This window comes from Palaemon carinicauda, chromosome 2 (assembly GCF_036898095.1).
Source record: "Palaemon carinicauda isolate YSFRI2023 chromosome 2, ASM3689809v2, whole genome shotgun sequence".
Lineage (NCBI taxonomy): Eukaryota > Metazoa > Arthropoda > Malacostraca > Decapoda > Palaemonidae > Palaemon > Palaemon carinicauda.
In genome coordinates, this window is record NC_090726.1 from 127993492 (window position 1) to 128019410 (window position 25919).

General features: G+C 39.3%; 1 protein-coding gene across 1 annotated transcript in view; it reads left to right on the forward strand.

Moving 5' to 3' along the window:
• The window catches only part of ScpX (Sterol carrier protein X-related thiolase), a 73440-nt gene extending 48304 nt beyond the window's left edge, over window positions 1-25136 (forward strand). The window contains exons 8-11 of the mRNA XM_068357805.1: window positions 16949-17105; window positions 17235-17343; window positions 18307-18415; window positions 24120-25136. Coding sequence (XP_068213906.1) covers window positions 16949-17105; window positions 17235-17343; window positions 18307-18415; window positions 24120-24298 — 554 coding nt within the window. The 3' untranslated portion in view covers window positions 24299-25136. The remainder of the gene's footprint in view (window positions 1-16948; window positions 17106-17234; window positions 17344-18306; window positions 18416-24119) is intronic.
• The last annotated feature ends 783 nt before the right edge of the window (window positions 25137-25919 follow it).

A 25919-nucleotide genomic window follows, 5' to 3' on the forward strand; every position in this document is an offset into this window, starting at 1 on the left:
GACCTGGAAAAGCTTCAGGTCTCTCCTTCAAGGCAAAGTGGTGGAGGTGAACACGGACAACACCCTGCTTTGACATACATCTCCAAGCAAGGAGGGACCTACTCTCTGACATGGTACGAGTTCGCAAGAGACCTCCTCTCCTGTTCAACAGGTCTAGACATTTCACTAGTAACGAGGTTCATCCAAGGCAACTTGAATGTCATAGCAGATTGTCTCAATAGGAAGGGACAAATAATTCCAACATATTGGACCCTCCACAAGGATGTATGCAAGAGACTTTGGGCCACCTGGGGCCAGCCAACCATAGATCTCTTCGCAACCTCGATGACCAAGAGGCTCCCAATACTTTGCTCACCTATCCCGGACCCAGCAGTAGTTCTTATAGATGCCTTTCTTCTAGATTGGTCACATCTAGATCTATATGCATTCCCTCCGTTCTAGATTGTCAACAAGGTACTGCAGAAGTTCGCCTCTCACGAAGGGACAAAGTTGACGCTAGTTGCTTCCCTCTGGCCCGCGAGAGAATAACTCACCGAGGTACTTCGATGGCTAGTAGACGTTCCCAGAACACTTCCCCTAAGGGTGGACCTGCTACGTCTGCCACGCGTAAAGAAGGTACTCCAAGGCCTCCACGCTCTTCGTCTGACTGCCTTCAGACTATCGAAAGACTCTCGAGAACTAGAGGTTTTTCGAAGGAGGCAACCAGAGCGATTGCTAGAGCAAGGAGAACATCCACCCTTAGAGTCTACCAATCGAAGTGGTAAATCTTCCGAAACTGGTGCAAGTCAGTATCCGTATCCTCGACCAGTACCTCTGTAACTCAAATAGCTGACTTCCTCTTATATCTGAGGAAAGAACGATCTCTTTCAGCTCCCACTATCAAGGGTTACAGTAGCATGTTGGCATCAGTCTTCCGTCACAGAGGCTTAGATCTTTCCAACAATAAAGATCTACAGGACCTCCTTAAGTCTTTTGAGACCACGAAGGAGCGTCGTTTGGTTACACCTGGTTGGAATTTAGACGTGGTTCTAAGATTCCTTATGTCAGACAGGTTCGAACCGCTTCAATCAGCCTCCCTGAAAGATCTCACCTTTAAGACTCTTTTCCTGATATGCTTAACCACAGCTAAAAGAGTCAGTGAGATTCATGCCTTCAGCAAGAACATCGGATTCTCATCCGAAACGGCTACATGTTCTACAACTTGGTTTTCTAGCCAAACACGAGCTGCCTTCTCGGCCTTGACCAATATCGTTCGATATTCCAAACTTATCGTATGGTTGGAAATGAACTAGAAAGAGTATTATGTCCTGTAAGAGCTCTTAAGTTCTATTTTAAAAACCTTTACGAGGCCCGTCTGAAGCTTTATGGTGTTCAGTTAAGAATCCTTCTTTGCCTATGTCAGAGAATTCTTTATCCTATTTTATCAGACTGTTAATACGAGAAGCTCATTCCCTTCTGAATGAGGAAGACCAAGCTTGGCTGAAGGTAAGGACACATGAAGTTAGAGCTGTCGCAACTTCCGTGGCCTTTAAACAAAATAGATCTCTGCAAAGTATATTCGACGCAACCTATTGGAATAGCAAATCAGTGTTCGCGTCTTTTATCTTAAGAATGTCCAGTCTCTTTACGAGAACTGCTACACTCTGGGACCATTCGTAGCAACGAGTGCAGTAGTGGTGGGGGCTCCACCACTACAATTCCCTAATTCCAGAACCTTTTTAATCTTTCTCTTGAAATATTTTTGGGTTGTCCGGAAGGCTAAGAAGCCTTTCGCATCCTACTTGATTTGGCGGGTGGTCAAAATCATTTCTTGAGAAGCGCCTAGATTAGAGGTTTTGATGAGGACCTTTAGTATGGGTTGCAACCCTTCATACTTCAGCTCCTAGGAGTCGCTCAGCATCCTATGAGGATCGCGAGGCTCAGTAAAGAAGACGTACTTAAAAAGGCAGAGTAATTGTTCAAGTCGTCTTCCTTACCAGGTACTTATTTATTTTATGCTTGTTATTTTGAATAACTGCTAAAATGAAATACGGAATACTTAGCTCATAATGTCAACATGTAATGCTGGTCTCTACCCACCCCCCTGGGTGTGAATCAGCTATATGATCATCGGGTAAGTTTAATATTGAAAAATGTTATTTTCCTTAGTAAAATAAATTTTAGAATATACTTACCCGATGATCATAAATTAAAGGACCCACCCTTCCTCCCCAATAGAGACCCAGTGGACAGAGGAGAAAATTGGTTCTTGTTGACATCGAGTACTTGAGTACCTACTTGACAGATGGCGCTGTAGATGTACACCCCCACCTGTATAGCGATCGCTGGCGTATTCCGCCCGTAGGTTTTTTCTGTCGGGCAGCAGAGCTGACAGCTATATGATCATCGGGTAAGTATATTCAAAAATTTATTTTACTAAGGAAAATAACATTTTTCCTAACCATACAAACCTTAGCTATTTACTCATATTTGCCCGCCAGCCCTGTCCCCCAAAACAAGTCGTACCTCTAAGCGAAGTGAGTTCACCAGTGTGTGAGGGGGGAGGGGTAGCTAGCTACCCCTTTCCTACCCCCTGCTATCTAGCGCGGGGGTAGTTAACCCTCGTTAAAAATCTAATGGCTCGCCATTTCAGCTACGCCGAAAGTAATACCCTATGTAAATAGCTAAGGTTTGTTGGTTAGGAAAAATACAAATTATCTCCGAATTTGTCATATTAATGGCAGGGGAAGAAGAATAGAGGAAAAGAATTTTAATATGGAAGAAATACAGTATGGGGGTAAGGGTAATGAGTGTGATAGAATATTTAATTAGAAAATACAAGGAATGGAAGGAGAAATAAAAGTTTATGAGAAAGACAAAAAGAAAGGAAGTGTGAGGGAAGGAGGAATAAAAAAAAACAAATTATGATCTTTTGAGGGCTGTTTTAAACCTGAAGGGAAATTTAAAACTTGGTATCTTTTGACCCGCTCACATACCCCCTCTACTATAAATGGAATTATCACCATAACACTTTTCTAGTGCCCTCATACCTCTACACATATCAATAAACTCATTATGTTAATTACATAAACAGAAATTAAACCCCTTCCTTATGACTAAGACTTCATCTCTACTCCAAAGGCTTTTCAGTATATATTCTGTTATCAAGTCAAAATTCCCCTTGCTAATTCAACCCGACTTATCAAATATACTTTAGCATTAAATGTTTTGTCATGTAGAGAAAGTATGACACATTATATCCTAATTCTTTATCTCTCATTTTTCAAGCTTATGCTGTCTTATTTTTATTATCATTATTGTTATTACATGTATTATTATTACATGTATTATTATTATTATTATTATTATTATTATTATTATTATTATTATAGATTTTTACAATTAAGCAGATATGCGAGAAATATTTAGCAAAAGGTAAGGAGGTGTATGTTGCGTTTATGGATATGGAAAAAGCATATGATAGAGTTGATAGGGAAGCAATGTGGAATGTGATGAGGTTATATGGAGTTGGTGGAAGGTTGTTGCAAGCAGTGAAAAGTTTCTACAAAGGTAGTAAAGCATGTGTTAGGATAGGAAATGAAGTGAGCGATTGGTTTCCGGTGAGAGTGGGGCTGAGACAGGGATATGTGATGTCGCTGTGGTTGTTTAACTTTTATGTTGATGGAGTGGCGAGAGAGGTGAATGCTCGAGTGCTTGGACGAGGATTGAAGCTGGTAGACGAGAATGACCATGAATGGGAAGTAAATCAGTAGTTGTTTGCGGATGATACTGTACTGGTTGCAGACGCGGAAGAGAAGCTTGGCCGATAAGTGACAGAATTTGGAAGGGTGTGTGAGAGAAGGAAGTGGAGAGTTAATGTGGGTAAGAGTAAGGTTATAAGATGTACGAGAAGGGAAGGTGGTGCGAGGTTGAATGTCATGTTGAATGGAGAGTTACTTGAGGAGGTGGATCAGTTTAAGTACTTGGGGTCTGTTGTTGCAGCAAATGGTGGAGTGGAAGCAGATGTACGTCAGAAAGTGAATGAAGGATGCAAAGTGTTGGGGGCAGTTAAGGGAGTAGTAAATAGTAGAGGGTTGGGTATGAGAAAGTGATTGTACCAACTGTGATGTATGGATCGGAGTTATGGGGAATGAAAGTGACGGAGAGACAGAAATTGAATGTGTTTGAGATGAAGTGTCTAAGAAGTATGGCTGATGTATCTCAAGTAGATTGGGTTAGGAACGAAGTAGTGTTAAGAAATGAGTTAGCAGCTAGAGTGGATATGAATGTGTTGAGGTGGTTTGGCCATGTTGAGAGAATGGAAAATGGCTGTCTGCTAAAGAAGGTGATGAATGCTAGAGTTGATGGTAGAAGTACAAGAGGAAGGCCAAGGTTTGGTTGGATGGATGGAGTGAAGAAAGCTCTGGGTGATAAGAGGATAGGTGTGAGAGAGGCGAGAGAGCGTGCTAGAAATAGGAATGAATGGCGAGCAATTGTGACGCAGTTTCGGTAGGCCCTGCTGCTTCCTCTGGTGCCCTAGATGACCGCGGAGGTAGCAACAGTAGGGGATTCAGCGTTATGAAGCTTCATCTGTGGTGGATAACGGGGGAGGGTGGGCTGTGGCACCCTAGCAGTACCAGCCGAACTCGGTTGAGTCTCCTGTCAGGCTGGGAGGAACGTAGAGAGGAGAGGTCCCTTTTTTTGTTTCATTTGTTTGAAGTCGGCTACCCCCCAAAATTGGGGGAAGTGCCTTGGTATATGTATGTATGTATGTATGTATGTATTATTATTATTATAATTATTATTATTATTATTATTATTAATATCCAAGCTACAGGTAACTAGTCTTAGAGGATTAGGAAATGACAAGATTTTTCTCGAAGCAATGAGTGTTGGAGCAAATGAATGCATATGGTAGAAAAGTATATGAAAAAAAGACATAAACTCTTTGCACTAGAAGGTGATTTAAGATCTTGAAGAAAGAAAAATCAACAGCAGTAGATGCTATTACTATTGAGTATCTGCATTATAGGGCTAATAGTGTAATTGAATGGCTAATCAGGGTTAGTAGGGTAGGTTTGTCTGATGGAAAGGTTCCAAAGGAATGTGTAGAGATAACTGCCTTGTACAAAAATGAAGGTGACTGTAATGATTATAGGAGGATAAAGTTGCTTAGTATACCAGATTTTTACAGTAGGATTTTTATATAGAATTTTAGACTTGATGACAGAGGAACTTTTAGGGGAAGGAGAGTGTGGATGTATACAAGGAAGAGAGGTGTGGATTAAGTGGCTACTACAAAATGGCTATGTGAAAAGTTTGTAGGTAATGTAAGTGGAAAAAGCTATGTATAGCATACATGAATCTAGAAAACCTTCTATAAGAATTGATAAAGGCAATGTAGAAGGCATTGAGAATGTATGGTATAGAGGATAGGTTGTTGGGAGAAATTAAAAGTTTATATGGTGGAAGTGAAGAATTTGTTACAAATACTGTATCTAGGTAGTAAGGGTTGCTGAACCATCTCTCCTTTATGGAAGTCAAATGTTAATGAAAATATGAATGTGGAAGCTGCTGATATGAACTTTTTATGTAGTAGTGTACAGTTGGGCACGGGAATTCCGGGCACGCCCCGTTCTGTGGAAATGCGCCATACTGCACCCTTACTGCGCAGGAAGTAACAAAACAGAGAGTGTAGAGAGAGATGTCGGATGAGGTAAGTAGGGTTACACTCAGGAATTCGTGGTGCAGTGAGGGTGTGACAGAATGCACATCATTAGAGCCAGATGTGCCATGAATTCCTGTTACCAGCTGTACTTGTGTAAGAAGAAATAATAATTTGAGAAATGTTAAGATACTTTGGGGATGTGGTGAAAAGATTTCTTCACCTGGAAGGATGTCTCACTATTAAGAGGTGGTTGGTCATATGGAAAGAATGGACAACAATATGTTATTAAAGAAATCTGTAATTTGGAAATGTTTGAAGATAGGAAGAGGAGAAGGTCTGAGAGGGTTAATAGATAGTGGGAAAGGTTTATTGATAAGGAAGAGCTTTTATATACAGGAAGTGCATAGGTGTGTGCAAGAAAAGTGTAACTGATGTAATGGGTATATCATCATGTGCTGTAACTAGTCCATTGCAGGACAAAGGCCTCAGTCATGTCCTTACATAGATGTTTGTTAACGGTCTTTCTATGCTAGTCTATACCTGTACATTTTCTTACTTCATCAATCCATCGTCATCTCTTCCTTCCCCTGCTTCGTTTGCAATCTCTACGGACACATTCTGTTATTCTTCTTGACCAACTATTATCTGTCATTCTCATTATATGTCCTGCCTATGTCCATTTCTTTTCTTACATGTTAGAATATCCTCTACTTTATTTGCTGTTGTATCCATGTTGCTCTTTTACTGTCTCTTGGTGTTTTTCCCGTCATTATTCTTTCCATAGCTATTTGAGTTGTAGCTAGCTTATATCCTAAGGTTTTAGTATTATCATCAAATAAGTTGTCACAGGATCACAGATCGTAGGGAAATATTTAAAAAAAAATTAAAATCAGGAGATTTATTTATAAGATTATCTTTAATATATATATATATAGGCTATATATATATATATATATATATATATATATATATATATATATATATATATATATATATGTGTGTGTGTGTGTGTGTGTGTGTATATATATATATATATATATATATATATATATATATATATATATATATATATATATATATATATATATATATATATGTGTGTGTGTGTGTGTATATATATATATATATATATATATATATATATATATATATATATATATATATATATATATATATATATATATATATATATATATATATATATGTATGTATATAATGCGTGTGTGTCAGAGAGAGAGAGAGAGAGAGAGAGAGAGAGAGAGAGAGAGAGAGAGAGAGAGAGAGAGAGAGAGAGAGAGTATGCATACCGTATAACTAGATATATTTATATGCACACACACATTATATATATATATATATATATATATATATATATATATATATATATATATATATATATATATATATATATATATATATATATATATATTGCGTATGTGTGCAAGGAATGTTTAATCACAATCGTAAATTTGAAAAGGTTGACGTGTATGCATTATTTGCTATAGTACAATTTATTTTATCTAGCGCTTAAATGCGGTTATATTACACTATTACCTATTGTGTTTAGTTTTTAAATCCGAGGGAATTTAAAATAAGGTTATAACAGATTTCAGATTGGTTAGGTTATATTTTTACGGCATTTCCAGGCCGGCTTTCTTTCATTCTTTCGTTGGGTGTAATTTGTCAATGTCTCTGAATGTGTCAAAACCTTAGTATTGTATCATTAATTATAAAGGAAATATTATTAAAATTAATCAAAACATTCTGTGAAATGTGAAAATGTATTAAATAGAAATAAATAATGTTAGTATTTAGACTAATATTTTTAATTGACCGTATTTCTAAATTATAATATTAGAAGTAAAAGTATATTAAGTGCGAATCATTACAAATTCCTATAATTTGTCACTGTGGTGGGTAGCGTGTTTTGTTATTGGTTATCAGCTGTTTATTATTGACTAGTCACTGTTGCTAAGGTTGTTTCTGTGTAGTCACGGTAAGATTGTGGTGAGTGATATCAGCATTTTCTTAATGTATTTACTGTAGTGATTTATTAAAGTTAATAAGTTTTGGGTAATAGGTAGCCTAATATGGTATGTGGAAAGCCATTATAGGTTTATTTAGAACAAAAGGGTATATCTGACAGCAAAGTGTGGGGTTTGTTCTGTTGCATAACATGAAATGCTTATGAATTTGGACCCTGGATACTTGAACATAGATGCTTCAGTGTACGCTGAGGAAGAGCACATTGTCTTCGGTAAATTTAGGGTTTGTCTGAAGGTGGAATTTGTGTTAGAAGAGAATTTTATACTAATAATGGATATGTACTTAGTTTTTTTTTTTTCAAGCTAGGGGACTTTGTATATTAGCGGCCAGTTCCTCCTGCTTTCATTAAAAATGGACACCCACTAACGTCAACTTCCCCCTAACCTAACCAACAAGCCGTGTCCTTACCTACTTACCTAACGGGAGAGCTGACACCCCCCCCCTCTTACACTGCTGTATTCTTAGTCGGCTGTCATCATACATACAGGTGGCCGCTATCATAAGACACACCTCATACTATATTTTCCCAATTGTATCTAAAATTATCATCTTAAGATGAACACTTATGAGAATAATGGTAATTTTGGGCCTATGGGAAAACTCAGATTGGGGAAAACAGAAAAAGGAAACATAGGGGTGCATACTAGCCTAACTCGACTGCACAGCGGGTGCAAATTTTCTACCTCACGTAAGTTTTACCTCACGGGATGGACACCTCTATGGCAAACTATTGTCAAATTTATGATTAAAATAATCATTAGTTTCTTCCTAAGTAAATATTAACATGAGATACTGAACATGTTTTCAACTGTTAAATACAAATGCTGCCTGCTACAAACTAGAATGATACCAGAATACTGAAATCCTCAGAATTGCTTATCCAAGTGGAGTAGAGCAGGTGCCTTGTGAGTAAGACATATCTTGGGTTGGGTTGGGTTAGGTTAGGAGAGTGATGGCTCATGGGTAAAGTTTTACTGTCTGGTTTAGTGTTGTCATTGGTCATAACTGTCAGTAGTCCATGAGGACAGAATTAGTTTTTGAAAATCATATAAAAGTGCCCCCTGCAGGAGAGGAACTACTCATAAAAAAGTATTGACTGATTAATTGTGCTTTATGTTAAATTAGGTTAGTTTAGGTTGTACAGTATATGTGTTGAAATATGGTGTCATCCTCATCTATGTAGGGAGCTCTTGAAGAAAAGTGGACCGCCGCCTTCAAAAGTTTATAGTCATTGTTGCGTGTTTGATGGGAAACCAGATTTTTTGATGGAGTTTTTCCTAGCCGTCTTTGTTGTCACCCACACATAATTAAGAGGGTAATCACTACTGTACTTGATCTTTGGTGCTCCATGATTCACTTCCCTCGCAGTTTAACATTATCTCCTTGCTCCTGATTTGGCATGTAGTATATTTATCGCTATGTGCATCAGCTTGGCCAGTGAGTATTTTGCCAGTACGTCAATAATCTAATTTAATCACTTACATCTATTGTTCCCTGGACAATGTTAGTGAAAATTAAATATCCACCAACAGCAGCGTTGATAAAAGTTTGTGTTAAATATAACCTTTTGAGCTCTAGGGTCCTAGTTTTGCTGATTTGAAAGTTAGCATTCCCTCTGTTGAATGGAACTGCTCTTCTTCAAAAGTGCCCTACGTGTATTTTGTAGTTTCCTCAATTTCTGTACATTCTGTATGAAAATTGAACTTTTTCTCAACATTTTTTTTCCTGTACAGTATAGTGGTACTATAGTGCCATCACAACTCTTCACAAGTTGTAGTGTAAGTGTTACTAAGGTTAAAATCTTTCTTTGCTTTCATTCCTGTTTCTTTTCTTCTATCATGCTATCCAGGAATTCATGGTGGTGGGCAAGAGAAACTAAGGTGATATTCAAATGAACATAAATAATGACTCGGTGCCGATATCTAGTAAAGTTCGAGATCTAGGTGTATTTCTTGACTGTAACCTGTCTCTAAATGCCCAAATAAATAATGTAATAAAAAGTGCTGGTTATCATCTAAGAAATATTGCGTTTATAAAAAAGTACCTGGATGAAAATTCTGTAAAGAAACTTGTGATAAACTGTGTTATTACCAGGATTGACTACTGCAACTCTATCTACTACGATTTACCAAAAGTGCAACTTAAGAAATCACAAAACTTAATAAACTGAGGAGTAAGACTGATAAAAGGTGTCCCACCTAGAGAAAAGATCACCCCTATACTATTGATTTACAGTGGCTGCCGATTAAAGCGAGAATTGAATTTGAAATATGTACAATAACCCACCAAGTTATCAGAACCGGTCGTCCAAAATACTTAAGAGAATTGCTACATATTGCGCAGCCAACAAATCGTGTCGACACGAGAATAGTTACAGATGGCTTCCAACAGTGATGGCTTCAAACTGTTGGACCAACTTAGATTTATGTTCATTTTGGGCTCCAGAACCTTTAAATATGCGGCCCCGAGACTATATAATAAGCTCTCACGAAACATTTCAATGATTGAAGACATTAAGGCTTTCAAGAGGAAACTGAAGACTTTCTTATTTCATAAGTCTTTTGACAGTGACGATATAACAGTACGTGATCTGAAAAGATAAATACTCTGAACGAACAAGGTAAAATGACAGTGGAGGTCCTTTAGAGAGTGGGGTTCCCCTGCTGTATGGGACCGGAAAAGCAGCCATTAAAGTAAAGTAAGTGAGTAAGCAGTGAATGCCTTCTCCACGCCAACCGCTAGTCCATATTCCCCAAATTCTGTACATCCATCATTTTCCAGTCAATTCTCCTGTGATTTGTTGCAAAACAAGTTTTTAAATATTTAACTTAGCCGGTGAATATATAATAGCTGCAACTCTGCGGCTCGACAGAAAACATACTAAAAAAACTCGCGAGCGATCGCTATGAAGGTTGCGGGTGTGCCCACCAGCGCCAACTGTCGGCCAGATACCACTCTTGTATGTAAACAAAACCTTCAATTCTTCTCTGTCGACGTTGACGACAAGACGTATCAATACTCGCTGTAGAACCTGGAGTTTTCTCAACATATTTGGTGAAGTACTTCATTTTGGTTTGAGCTTTCGCAGTGCAGGTGTTTTATCTTCATCTTAAATCTTGAACTCGTTTTTGGATAGATTTAATTTTTGATGACAAAGAGAGTATGGACTTTCTTTGACTTTTAAATGGCCGACCCTTCCCTTAGACGGAAGTGTGTTTAGGCTTTTAGCAATTATCTTATCACGTTATAAATTAATTATAGATTTTCCTCTATATATTTTAGGGTCTGTGGACCTCAAGTCAGAAGAGCATGCACATCAACGGCAAGGAGCTATTAGCAGTCCACTTGGCCTTGATGATATTAGGAAGCGTCTTCGAAACTAAGTGGTAGAGGTCAACTCAGACAACACCACAACTTTGGCGTACATCTCCAAGCAAGGAGGCACACACTCCTTCACGCTGCTCGAGATCGCAAGGGACCTTCTCTTATGGTCTAGAATTCGAGGCATCTCCCTGTTGACGAGATTCATCCAGGGGGACTTGAACGTCTTGGCAGACTGTCTCAGTCGGAGGGGTCAGGTGATACCCACGGAATGGACCCTCCACAAGGACGTGGGCAAGAGTCTTTGGGCTTCTTGGGGTCAACCATCCATAGACCTCTTTGCCTCCTCGTTGACCAAAAGGTTACCAATCTTTTGCTCTCCAGTCCTAGATACAGAAGCAATCTACATAGACGCGTTTCTACTGGATTGGTCTTTTATGGACTTATATGCATTCCCACCATTCAAGATAGTCAACAAGGTACTGCAGAAGTTCGCCTCTCACGGAGGGACAAGGTTGACGTTGGTTGCTACCCTCTGGCCCGCGAGAGAGTGGTTCACCGAGGTACTTCAATGGCTGGTAGACTTTCCAAGAAGTCTTCCTCTAAGGGTAGATCTGTTACGTCAGCCCCACGTAAAGAATGTCCATCAAAGCCTCCCCGCTCTTCGTCTGACTTCCTTCATACTATCGAAAGACTCTCAAGAGCTAGAGGTTTTTCGAAGGAGGCAGTCAGTGCGATTGCAAGAGCTAGAAGAGCTTCTACCATTAGAGTATACCAGTCGAAGTGGGAAGTCTTTCGAGACTGGTGCAAGTCAGCATCTGTGTCCTCGTCCAGTACCTCTGTAGCCCAAATCGCAGATTTTCTTTTACATCTGAGAAAGGTTCGCTCCCTTTCAGCTCCCACGATTAAGGGCTACAGGAGCATGTTGGCTTCGGTCTTTCGACATATAGGCTTATATCTTTCCAACAATAAAGATCTCCAAGATCTCCTTAAGTCTTTCGAGACCTCTAAGGAACGTCGTTTGGCAACTCCTGGATGGAACTTAGACGTGGTCCTAAGGTTCCTCATGTCAGACAAGTTTGAGCCATTACATTCAGCCTCCCTGAAGGATCTCACCCTCAAGACACTTTCCTAGTGTGCTTGGCTTCGGCTAAAAGGGTCAGTGAACTTCATGCCTTCAGTAAGAACATCGGCTTTTCTACAGAAAAAAGCCACTTGTTCACTTCAACTTGGTTTCCTGGCCAAAAATGAACTGCCTTCTCGTCCTTGGCCTAAATCTTTTGATATTCCTTGCTTATCAGAGATCGTAGGCAACGAACTGGAAAGAGTATTATGTCCTGTTAGAGCTCTTAAGTTCGATTTAGCTCGTACTAAGTCATTACGAGGGAAATCTGAGGCATTATGGTGCTCAGTTAAGAAACCTTCATTGCCTATGTCAAAGAATTCTTTGTCATATTTTATCAGATTTTTTTTAATACGAGAAGCTCATTCTCACTTGAATGAGAAAGACCGATGTTTGCTTAAGGTTAAGACGCACGAAGTTAGAGATATAGCAACCTCCGTGGCCTTCAAGCAAAATAAATCTCTGCAAAGTATTATGGACGCGACTTTTTGGAGAAACAAGTCAGTGTTCGCGTCATTTTACTTAAAAGATGTCCAGACTCTTTACGAGGACTGCTACACACTGGGTCCATTCGTTGCAGCGAGTGCAGTAGTGGGTGAGGGTTCTACCACTACACTTCCCTAATTCCAATATCCTTTTAATCTGTCTCTTGAAATGTTTTTAGTATTGTTTTATGGGTTGTTCGGAAGGCTAAGAAGCCTTTCGCATCCTGATTGATTTGGCGGGTGGTCAAAGTCATTTCTTGAGAGCGCCCAGATTAGGGGTTTGATGAGGTCCTGTTGTATGGGTTGCAGCCCTTGATACTTCAGCTCCTGGGAGTCTGTCAGCATCCTAAGAGGATCGCTAGGCTCCGTGAGGAAGACAGACTTACAAGGCAGAGTAATCGTCTAAGTCAACTTCCTCACCAGGTACCTATTTATTTTGGTTTTGTTATATTGATAACTGCCAAAATGAAAAAACTCTTAGCTTATACGCTGTAAACATAATTAACTCTGGTCTCTACCCACCTCCTTGGGTGTGAATCAGCTATTATATATTCACCGGCTAAGTTAAATATTTAAAAATGATATTTTAATTATAAAATAAATTTTTGAATATACTTACCCGGTGAATATATAAATTAAATGACCCTCCCTTCCTCCCCAATAGAGACACAGCGGGACGAGAAGAATTGAAGGTTTTGTTTACATACAAGAGTGGTATCTGGCCGACAGTTGGCGCTGGTGGGCACACCCGCAACCTTCATAGCGATCGCTCGCGAGTTTTTTTAGTATGTTTTCTGTCGAGCCGCAGAGTTGCAGCTATTATATATTCACCGGGTAAGTATATTCAAAAATTTATTTTATAATTAAAATATCATTTTTCTTTTGTGTAGGGTACATATATCTCCATACTAAACTTGAGGTGCTAGATTGGCCAGGGCACTAGCCACCCGTTAAGGTACTACCGCAAGAGAGTTACTGTATTAGGTCCTTTGACTGGTCAGACAGTACTACATTGGATCCCTCTCTCTCTCTTGTTACACCTCATTTTTCCTTTGCCTACATATATACCAAATAGCCTGGCCTATTCTTTCCACATCGTCCTCTGACCTCATACCCCTGGCAACATTGAGATTACCAAACAATTCTTTTTTGCTCAAGGGGTTGACTACTTCACTGTAGTTGTTCAGTAGCTACTTTACTCTTGGTAAGGGTAGAAGAGAGACTTTAGCTATGGTAAGCAGCACTTCTAGGAGAAGGATACTCCAAAATCAAACCACTGTTCTCTAGTCTTGGGTAGTGCCATAGCCTCTGTACCATGGTCTTCCACTGTCTTGGGTTAGAGTTCTCTTGCTTGTGGTTACACTCGGGCACGCTATTCTATATATTTTTCTGTTATTTTGAAGTTTTTATATGGTAGTTTATATATGAAAGATTTATTTCAATGTTGTTACTATTGAAATATTTTATTTTAATTGTTCATTACATCTCTTGTAGCTTATTTATTTTCTTTCCTCACTGGGCTACTTTCTCTGTTGGAGCCCTTGGGCTTATAGCATTTTGCTTTTTCGACCAGGATTGTAACTTAGCAAGCAATAATAATAATAATATCACAGTCCTTTTATCATGCATCCTTCTACCAAAGTGTGTACAAAATGACTAAAAGTGGTGGTTAAACATTAGTCTGATCATCTTAATCATCTTAGTCAAAGATAGTCATTTATATCGGAAGAAACAGAAGGAAAGTTTGTTAGGTTCATTAGATATATGCAAACTAGCAACAAAATTATTTGTATTTTATAGAAGATAGATACAGGTACATGATTATTCCCAGTAATGTGCAGTAAATGGGAAATTGGGTAAACGTGATTGTGGTAGCTCAAACCTGACCAATTACCGACCGATATCTTTCACTCCCATAGTTTTTTAATGTCTGAATGCATATACTGTACTAGAAGTAGTCATCTGGTCCTTAGTTTGCAGTTTGGCTTTTCACAAGGACCTTGTTGAGATGAATTTCTTACAATGAAGGCTGTGTTAGCTTTGTTAAAACATCTCAGACTCTCATTCCGTCGGTTAAGAGTTTGAATCTCCCATCACAGCCGTATATTTTAAACCTTACAGTCCTTGTGAACTTAGGATGGTGGTTTTTAAGGGCCATTGGTCTACCTGCAAAGTCATTAGCAACCTTTGTTTATCCTTCCTTGGTTCTAACTTAGGTGGAGGAGGGGGTTGGGTCAGATTATATGCATATATGGTTACTCTCTAGGAACTGGTGTAACCAGACAATAACCCGTTCCTTGCCTTTGGTGTGCATTGGTGACCTTTAACCTGTCATTAAGCTTATCATACTCAGTTTTGGTCAGGAAGATGCTACTCCTGCATTGATTCTATTGAAGACATGGAAAATTATTGCATAGTGCAAAATAGGGGGCATGAAGCGTAAGGCTACTTGCTACTTTGTCTAAGATTGCATTTGACAGCTATGTGCAGGGATAATATGCTGATACTGTATGTCGCATTATAATTCCTAACATCACTGACTTTATTGACTTTATTCTGAGCTGGAGGAATCTCTTCTCTTATTACCAAGTATTTGAAAGTTTGCACGGACATATGCTATGAAAAGACATTGGGTTTGTTATCAGTAAATTAAATAATTTTACTTACAAAAAATATATTTTAAATCTCAAAAGTAACTCGGTAAGCTTGAGTATCTGATAACTTGCCTTTGTAAGAAATTTGATTATCCACTCTGAAGTTCTTAATCACCATTCACTTTAGATAAGGCTGTTATTTCACCATATTCCAGTGACAAATGTTTGTTGTTTCTGGATTTTTTTTCTATTAGTGGCAGCAAAGACATTTTGGCTTACAAATACTGTATTCAAGTTTACAATATTATAATTGATTTTTTTAAAACCTTCACTAAATTTTTTATCATCAGAGGTGTTCTTCAAATAAAGAAAATATGTCCTGTACATATCTTCATTTATATTGTTACTGGTTACATATTGAAGATTAGTTTTATCTTTTTATGACCTTTGGTAAAGTTTAGCAGTTTAAAGGTTGATCACGACTGGCAGAGGCAAGGAATGCGTTAATGCCCTAGAGACTGACCATATATATATAAGTAAGATTAGCACCCAAGCCCCTCTCCATCAAGCTAGGACCAGGGGAGGGCCAGGCAATGGCTGCTGATGAATCAGCGAGTAGACTTCTAGGTTCTGCAAAATCCTAGCTTACAGGGATGGTGAGGTTGTAGACGCTACTCGAAACTTTCGAGCTTGAGTAGGTCTCAAACTCACGCCCAACAAATTGCCATTCGGATATTTTCATTAGGCTACCACAACCCTTTGTTTATGAGTTCACTCAAGTGCACATTTATTTCATTAGCTCATTAATCTTTTGAACTTTGGTTATTAATTATACTGGTATAGAGACTTATAAACTGCCTATGGTGATTGATTGTACAGTGTATGTTAAATTGTGAGGGTTTAATAAAAATAATTTTGTTCTATTTTCTATTGGTGTATTCTGTAAGATTATATGAACATTACAAAATGTGATCATAATAGAATCTCTATGTTATAAAGCTTAACAATTCTTCCTTTTGTTCATATGGAAAGGTAATAGTTGGTATAATTGTATTTTCCATGGTTTTATTTAGTGTAATAATAGCACCAGATAACTTTACAGTAGTATTTTGGTATATTTTGCCATGGTATGATAATTAAGAAACTAATCTTGCTCTAGGCAGTATTCTTCTGATTAAAAATAGTGAAAATATCTTATCAATGTAGACTTTGCCTCAGTGGTTCTTGTACTCGGTCAAGTACAGTATCAGTTGATAAGAATTCTCAATCTCAATATCTTGTCTCTCAGAGGGTCTCTTTCACGTTTGAGCTTTACTCTAGTAAGTTGTTTTTATAAACCTAATTTTTTTTGTTTATTTGATATTATATCACCGACAGGTTTTTTGTTTAATCTGTTATTGTAGTAGGGTAAAAGATTTAGTGTGACATAACAAATTTGGGTAAAACCTGTTTGTAGTATAATTCATATACAGTATTCACTATTTATGAAGTTTTCTCAAGTTCTCTTTGTACAGGTGTGCACATTTCACAACTTTGAAATAATAATATACCAGTAATCTGGATACATATATATTCCTTATAGTTACTATGAATATGCATAGATATGCCTTATAGTTATCATGAATATTGAGCCATCCCCCATTGATAATATTAGTAATTGTTTCAATTTCATCAGGGATTTTTTTTTTCTTTATTCACTGTCCTGTAAGTAATGTTTAAACCTTCTTTAAAGGACTTGCCCAGTGTGCTGAGCTCTGCTGGCAGTTGCGAGGAAAGGCAGACAAACGTCAGGTACCACATGCAAAATTAGCCCTTCAACATAACGTTGGACTTGGTGGCGCAGTTGTCGTAACTCTATACAAGATGGGTTTTAGAGGAAATGAAAGAGCGTAAGTTGGGAATAAGTTTTTTCTTCAAGTTTAGTCTGTTTATTACCATGTCATGAGAGTTGTTGTTTGGTCACATTTTAATTTGAAAATTGTATTGTGAAATGTAAATAATGAAAATACTTTGTCTAGGATTGTGGCAGCAGCAACAGCAGCAGCTGGAGAAGATTTCCTGAGTACCCAGATATTTGATGCCTTGAAAGGGGCACTGGATGCAGATGGAGCTAATATTGTTAAGAAGGTTGGTAACATTTATAACAAATGTAGACTTATAGATTCCTTAATTGGTTTCATGTATTTTATTTCTCTCCTCAGTTCTCGATCTCTAGCTGATATCTGTTATTTTTATTAAAAAAAGATTAACCAGCCCAAGGAGTCAAGCTAGACTTACCGACTTGGCCAATATTTTTTTTTAATCTTACAGAGCTATTCATTATTTTCTTTAATACAATATGCAGTACCATTAAGTTATTGGCAGTAGAGAACTGTGGCTTCCAGACATAATTATACATACATTGGTAATTTTAGTGAACCAGCAGTTCTATTCTTTGAATGAAAAACATAGCTTTCATAATACTGAACTTTTTTCTTATTCAGTTGATTACACTATTACATCATATGCTTGGATTCTCTAGTTAATCAAGACATTAATTATTGCAAAGTAGCTCTTTAGTTAAAACAATTTGTTTCTTAAATAATAATCATGTTGGTTAAAATGGTTTGTACTTAGTAAACTCATTCAGAAGTGATGTATGTATTGAGTACAAGCCTCTAATTTTTGTCAAGAGTACCTGTTCCTATTTTTTCTAATTAGAACATACATCTAACATTGATTCCAGTACGCAAAAGCAAAAAGATTAAAAAGGTGTGAATTAAGTGTGTATAGTCATGCTGGCATAAATAAATGTGGTTCTTAAAAGTTTTTATTTATTTATTTTTTTTTTTTTTGTATACAGTACTCCATGAAAGTTTATTCCCAACTAATATTTGCATCATCCATAATACTCACCAAAGTCTTGAAATAACCAAATCTGGTAGTTGTGTTGAATTATGTAGCTGGATATGTTATTTATAAATGTTTAGATTACTTGGCAGTGATGTAGTGCTCAAAGTTTCGAGAAGTTTTTAACCGTTTTGAAGTAAAATCTAAGGATGAACATTATATAGTTTTCTTTTTCCTATAATTATAAATTATCTTTATCAGGTGAAAGGCATCTATTGCTTCCATGTGAAGGGTGGCCCAAATGGTAGTGAGGCAAAGTGGATTGTTGATGCTAAAAATGGAACTGGGTCTGTAGAAAAGAATGGAACAGGTTAGTAATTTATATGGTTGAGTTTGGTAATTCAGTTTTCTAATATAATTAATCTGTTACTCTCCTTATAATATACTGTTCTTTGGATAAAATCCAGAACATTACACGTCAATTTTTTATTCATAGGGAAATAATTGGAAATAAAAGTAATTGTTCCTTCACTAAAACAAACCTTCATTCTTCACTTAAGTATGTTTCAGTGAGAGCTTTATTTAGCCATAAGGCTTTCACACATGGTGCCAACAACCCTCCGTTGGTTAGCTGTGAATAGACCAACATCCTCGCTCACATACACTCTGCTAGTGAGCTCTCTTCACTTTTTTTATGTTGTAGTTGAGTGCAGACATGTAGTCTCTCTCTTCTAGTTATTCCTATCAACTGATTACATTAAAAATTTCCTTTTATTTTCAGGAGTGCTTGATTATTGAGGACTGCTAAAATTCACGTTTTTCCTGGCATATGGAGTCTCCCTCTCCTTCATGGAGAGGACACACTTGCATAGAGGCTTCTAGCACCGAGTATCAGGGTTAGTCATCATACCAGTTGGAACAGTTTGGTAGATGTAGTAGCCTCAGTATTGTACCCCAAGTTGATACTTCCTCTGCAATGCCTCAACTACCTTAAGAATTGCACGTGTCATCCCTTGGGGTGAGTGAGATGCGAGTCCCCTTGGCCTGAGGTTTTGCATAAACTTCCAACTATGAGGATGGAAGACGCTCTTGTCAGCGCGGAAGGTCTCCCTCTCTTGCCACTCCAGCGTCTCATAAGGTGTGGGACTTGTCACCCTCTTGCACTATGATGATCGCGACCAAGGATTCTTGAGTCGGAGATGCTTTTTTCCACAAGTCTGGGTGTCTGCTTCTTTCAGGGTAGCACCAGTTGGGTCTGGAGACCATTGCAGCAGCATCATTTCCAGCCAAACCAACCTTATCTTGCTCTCCACTATCCAAATGCTCGCTATGTGAAGTATGGTCTCCCAGTGTGCGTGCAAACGTCACTCATTGCCATGAGCCTTTTCAGTCACCTCTTCGTTCGCGAGAGATGTACCACGATTTCAGGAAATTAGTTAAGGCTGTTGTACAGGCTGACAGGTCTGATGACGGCCCGTCTGCCAGATAAATTAAGACCCTTAAATGTCCCTCCATCAGTGTTGGGAGCTCTCGTCCCCCTTCGGAGCCAAGGCGTAGAAGCACTTCTACCGCTATCCGTGTTTAAACTTTTCCTCCAGTCCTTACTGTTTCTTCATCTCCTGCTCACATGGTAAGGTATCAGCCATACCTGGACTCCAAGGCTTCCCATTCCAAGCCTGATCTCGTATGGGAGAAACTTGATATTATCCAATGTAAAATGACTAAGAAACGGAGGAGACCCGGATAGGTTACGGATCTTCCTTCCAGATACCCTTCACCCTAGGACGAGAAGGGGTTTGATGTTCACGGGCTATTATTGACTTTTGTCAGTCGAGATAGTCCACACTGCACCTACCTTTCCACCACTGGAACCTGTTGAACCTCTGCCATCTGCAGCAGCTCCTTATAATAAGCCTGCTAGTGTTTTAGCCTTCTTGAAGACTCAAGAAAACAGAAGGATTTGAGCTCTCTTCCAAAGAATTGGGCATTGAAGATTGTCAGTAACCCAGCTCTACAGAAGAGTATACAGGATGCAGTGATGGCTCTGTCGCTGTCTGATGCTTGGGATGCTACTCCCAGGCCTTGACCTCATGCTGCAGTGCACTTTGATGACCTTGACCTAACCTGGGCTCCTATGGATGTGAACCTGGAGTTGGACGAATCCTTGATTTGACAACTCGGATGTCGTGTTGCCTTTACTGGGCAAGGAGAGTCAGACTACTTTTTACTGGTCTTGTTCAGCATAAGGAAGATTAATGGGCTCTGCGAACCCACGTATGCCCCTCCCAAGGGGAGAGGGTTTAAAACTGTTCAGTCATGCCCCACGACCTGGTATTACCAGGTCATGATCCATTAAAAAGTCATATCAACCCTAAGAAAGACTGATGGATAGCAACTTAACAACTGTTTACTTCCTTGCTTTTTTTCAGGCAGAGGAAGTACTACATGCTTAATGTGTGCGCATGCGCGTGAGGAAGCGCGGGCGAACATGTGTGCGCATGTTCGTGCGCGAGCGAAAATGTGTGCACATGCGCATGAGGACGCGTGGGCGAACATGTGTGCGCATGAGGACGCGTGGGCGAACATGTGTGCGCATACACGTGAGCACGCGCGGGCGCGGTCGGAAGACCGAAAAACGCGTAAGTGAGCGATGGCGCGATTGGCGAGCGATGGTTCATTGCGGGAGATGGCGCGTTGGCGAGCGACGGTGCGTAGCGACCGATCGCGTACAGGAGAGCTAACGCATGGCCGCGTACGGTGATCTGAAGCGTGGGCGCGTTGAAAACGCTAGCGGGCAGGCGAAGAATTGTGCGCGATCGCTAGGAGATTGCCTCCCCGTAGGAGATCGATGGAGCGCGGTTGCGCGGCCGGAAGATATCAGCGAGGGGCAGAACCAGATGGTGAGGTTGCGCATAATAGCGAACACTCGTGGGCGAGTACAGAAGACTTCTCGTGGGCGCGCGGGCGCTCAAAGACTCGGTCAAATCTAGAGCACAGAAGATCGTCGGCGAGGAGGTGAAGGAATCATGACTTTCGCCTCCACCCACATCTGGAAGCTCGTGGAGAACGCTGGTCAGGAAAAGGGCGAGCAGATGTGCGCTGGCGAGAAGGCGAACGAGGGTGTAAAAAGAAGGAACAATCTCCTTGCCTGTGCCTAGATCCAAAGATCGTGGGCGCGAGGGGGAACGTTGGCACGCATTGCTCACATTAAAAAAGGGAGCACAGATGTGTGCTGGCGCGTAGGTGATCGTGGGCGTACAGGAGACCGTTGGTGCCCAAGGCGCGTAGCAGGAAAGGGCGTCCAGAAGTGCGCTGGCGAGCTGAAGAGGGCTGGCGCACAGTAGGTCTCCGAGGCGCAGGCGAACGCTGGCGATCAGGAGATCTACGGCGAGACTCAGCTACAGGAGATCGCAGGGAGAAGTCTGGAACACAGCAGGAGAATGCTACTGCGCGCGAAGGAAAACGTGGGGACGCAGGTAAAACCTGGCACTTAAGAGACTTAGCCACAATGTGGAGTAGCCCTTAGCCCCGAAGGGTCCGGTGCTCGTAGGAAACAAGGTATGTTTGCGCCCACAGCGCATCTGCGTCCAGGAGAAGGTCTGGCAGGAGGATCCTCTGCGGGGAGGGTGAAGATGAAGACGACCACAGGCAGGAGCACCATCATCAGACCTCGGAAGATGAGTCTGGAGTGAACTCCCCCAAGGGGGAGAAGCACTCGCAGGAGAGACCGTGGCATCAGCTGCCCCCGAAGGGGACTGAGCCCTCAGCAACAACAGTAGAAGGAGACCTCCGAAGAGGAGTCTCTGTGGTGAACTTTCCCCCGGGGAAGAAACACTCGCAGGAGAGACCGTAGGGCTCAGCTGTCTCCCGAAGGGGACTGAGCCTTCAGCAACAATAGCAGAAGGAGTCCTCCGAAGAGGAGTCTCTATGAAGTGTCCTCTCTCGCGAACGAGAGAGGAAAACTTCGTAGAAGAGACTGAAGATGGAGTCCAAGGGCCGAAGGGTCAGCCAGTGACCTAGGAGCTAACCTCCGAAGAGGCGCTTCTGAGACCGCTCAGCACCAAGAGCATAGTCGCACAAAATCTATGGTCCGAGAAGTAACACGCTCAGCCCCTTGAGCAAGGTTACAAAAGCGGTAGCTTAGCACCAAGAGCAAAACCGCCAGAGGACCAGGAACATATTATAATTATTAAAGGTAAGAGAAGTTTTCCTCGAAAGGGAAAGAAACTCAAACCTGGGCAGGTAACCTCCCTCGGAAGGGAAGTTACCCACCCAAGGAGGCGAACCTCCTGAGAGTTCTAACATGAACTGAAGAGCTGTCGGGTGCCTCGGGAGAACTACCAGGAGAAGGAGACACGCCCCTGACGAAGTCCTATAGAGGAGGCAGCAACAGCCGACTCCCCGAGTCCCAACAAGACAGCTCTGCTTTGTTGTCACATTAGGCAAACGGAAAACAGATCGTTAACTGTGAAAATAAAAAGTAATTAGTTAACGTTCATTCCCCCGGGAAGACTCCGAAGAGGAAACCCGAGGGAAAAGAACACAAGAATTACATAACAGGCAAGAGCCCCAATCCCACCTACACTCACGGGAAGAGGGAAGGGCGAGAACTGTAACCAAAACTGAATTATAACAGTTATAAATATGCAATTCAAAAAGGAATGTTCACTAAAAGTAAGAACGAAACACCCCGAAGGGAAACGTTCTAAAAAGCTGAAAAGTTAACAAATACAATTAGCTTTAATAATAAAAAAATAAGTACTGCGTAGCAACTCCACCCGAAAGGAGGAGCTATCGTAGTAAAAGGTAAACAACCTCCAGAGAGAGAGAGAGACCGTAGTCAAACTACACTCTCGCATTCCTACGCTGAACCCCACCTACCCCATAGGAAAAGAGGAGGTGCGGAGAACAGAATAATAAGTCCAGCGATGACGACTCCCCATGGCGCCCATGGAAGGAGGCGACCGAAGGACCAAGGAAGAGATCGCGGCCCATGAAATTACATCGTAATGGCCTGACTGCCGGCGGCCACACGGAGATATCGTACACACACACACAGCAAGAACGCTGAAAAGGAAACTTACTGATTTCTATACTCAAATATATACATAAACATAAAAATATGTTTGCATATATACATGAGTATGAGTAAAGAAAGTAAGTAATTAAGTAAAGACAAAACAATAAATGGCTGCCATGCGAGGACGGGAACAGAGACATCCGTTCATCGTCCAAGCCAAAAGCGATGTGAATCAGTTCACCAGTGTGTGAGAGGGGAGGGGTAGCTCGCTACCCCTCCCCTACCCCTGCTAACTAGCGCAGGGGTAGTTAACCCTCGTTAAAAATCTAATGGCTCGCCATTTCAGCTACGCCGAAAGTAATACCCTGCGTAAATAGCATGGTTTGCATTTCGGTTACGGAACAATTTAATTTTAAAATTAGCAATAAATTATATCCTTATCTTGAATTATAAGTAAAAACTAATCAAAGAATTATTGAACAGCATTCAAAAGCTGCAAGCTAACTGCTTCTGGTTGCTACTTAGAAAAAAATAAATTAGAAAATTTACAAAATTATTCTTACAGAAAAGCCTACAGTACTCATTGAATTTCCTCTAGTCTGGTGATGGGAACTCAAACCTGGTGGAAAACAATTGAAACTAAAATTCAACGTGCCATGGATATTAAAAAAAAATTATGGTATATACAATTAGCAGCAAAATGAAAATGGCAACACTTTTTAGAAGTATTTTGAATAAAAAACTGATTTATCAGTAACTAGCTCTTGGCATAGTAATTAAGTTAGCCACAGGGATTTGAGGGAACCACATGCACAATTACCATAATTAGAAGGGGCTTTTTTTTTTCTACAGGGTAATTGCAGTATGTTTCTGCCCATTCTACCTGTAAAATAAGATAATTTTGTTAAGTAAAAGTCCATTTAAAATGTTTACTTATACAATAAGAAATTTCTTAGATGAAGTTCAAGAATTGATTAATAGCTCAGAGTTCTATAATGCATACTGTATCTATCTCAATCCAGATCTGGAATAATGGTAATATTTTTCCCCACAGCGAAACCTGACGTGACCATAACTATGAATGACAAGGATCTAGTTGACCTAATGTCAGGTTCCCTGAACCCACAAAAGGCTTTCTTCCAAGGAAAGCTAAAAATCAAGGGAAACATGGGATTGGCAATGAAACTTCAGGAGTTCCAAAAGAGTGGAGAAATACCAAAGGCCAAGCTCTAAGATGGTGCTTTTTTTTTTTGTTACTAAGAATGTAAAGAGAAAATTTTGCCACTAGAAATTTTTATACGAATTTATAAATTTTGCAATAGTGTTAGTATTTTCTTTTCTTAGTAGAATTGGCAGTTCTGGTAGAAAAGTTTTATTTGATTATGTAGATGCACAAATTTATGATTTATCTAAAAATAATTTACTGCAATCAGTTTTATGCAGGCTGAGCAGTAAAGCAGTTTTTACATAATGTTGAAGTTGAAGTTTTTAACTAAAGTAAAATAATACTTACTCATTTGGTAATAGTTTGCCTACAATTGATAACTGTATACAGTAATCAAAACTTGTTTACATACTTTAAGGAGAACAACTCATCAATCTTTACTTTAGATTTAAATATATATTACATAATAATAAATAATCTTATGATAAGTATAGATTTTGAAGATATATTGTGCATGAAGATTGTGTTTATATTTTTGGTTTTAATTCACTAGGCAAAACTTTTTGGAAAGTTTGTCAGAAATGGTTAATGTATTAGTCTCTATGCAGTATTTTTTTGTGGGATTTGAAGGCAATAGCCGAAAATTTTGGGACCGTACTGTATATTGATGTTGCATTATGGAGCAATGCGAGCAATGCAATTTAGCAGATGTCACAGCCACAAGGGATTATCAACTTATGGCAATTGAATGAATGTGTATAAATAATATATTTTCTTAAAAGAGTGAAAAGAATTATAAACTATTACCTTAGTAAGTTATCCTCTCTGTAACTATATATGTATGTACAATTCTCTTTTTGTGTATGGACAACTTGTTTTAAATAAAGATTACCTTTTATTACACATTCCTTACATATATTTTCCCTTACTGACATACAGCAGTGTCTACTTTATACAAAAATAATTTCCTTGCGTGGGTATCTCGTTTGTTATAATGAATACCCCAAAGGCCAATACCTGCATCATGGTGTGAAAAGTCCCAATCCATCACAGTTAAACTTTCAGTTGTAAAAATCAGTATTGATTATATGTGTCAAACTATGCTATAACCACTAATGAAACTAAATCATGGATATAATATTATGAAGTCATTAAAACCCAGTAGTTTTCAAGATTACTGATTGTGCTTAAATTCTATTATCAAAGTAAAATGCTTATTCTTTCTCACTAATTCCTATCTTCTGACAAATGTATTCATTAGATGAAAAGCTAAAAAACTGGTACAGAGCTTCAAGCTCGATTGCTGTACTTGTACAATAAAAATGTTATGACATTGGATAGCAAACATTTTCTGATTGTTCACAAATCAAAATGATAAAGAGATTGAATAATCATTTCGTTTGTGTTGACTAACAAGAAATTAATGTCTAAACTTAACCCTTGGTTTTTTACCTAATCTGCAGATACAGAGGGAGAAAGGTGTGCTCTTGTATTTTTTCTGTAATTAACTATGAAGTAATGCATATGATTCTATACATATGGTACAACTTAGAAGATTGGAAGCCCTAAAGTTTGGCAATTACTTCTATGAAACTTCTTCTCCATAAGCTGTTTAATCAACATTTGCCCCTAATTCTTTTTTAATTTCCCATTTTCTCACCCTTCATTAAACCCATAACCTTAGTAAAG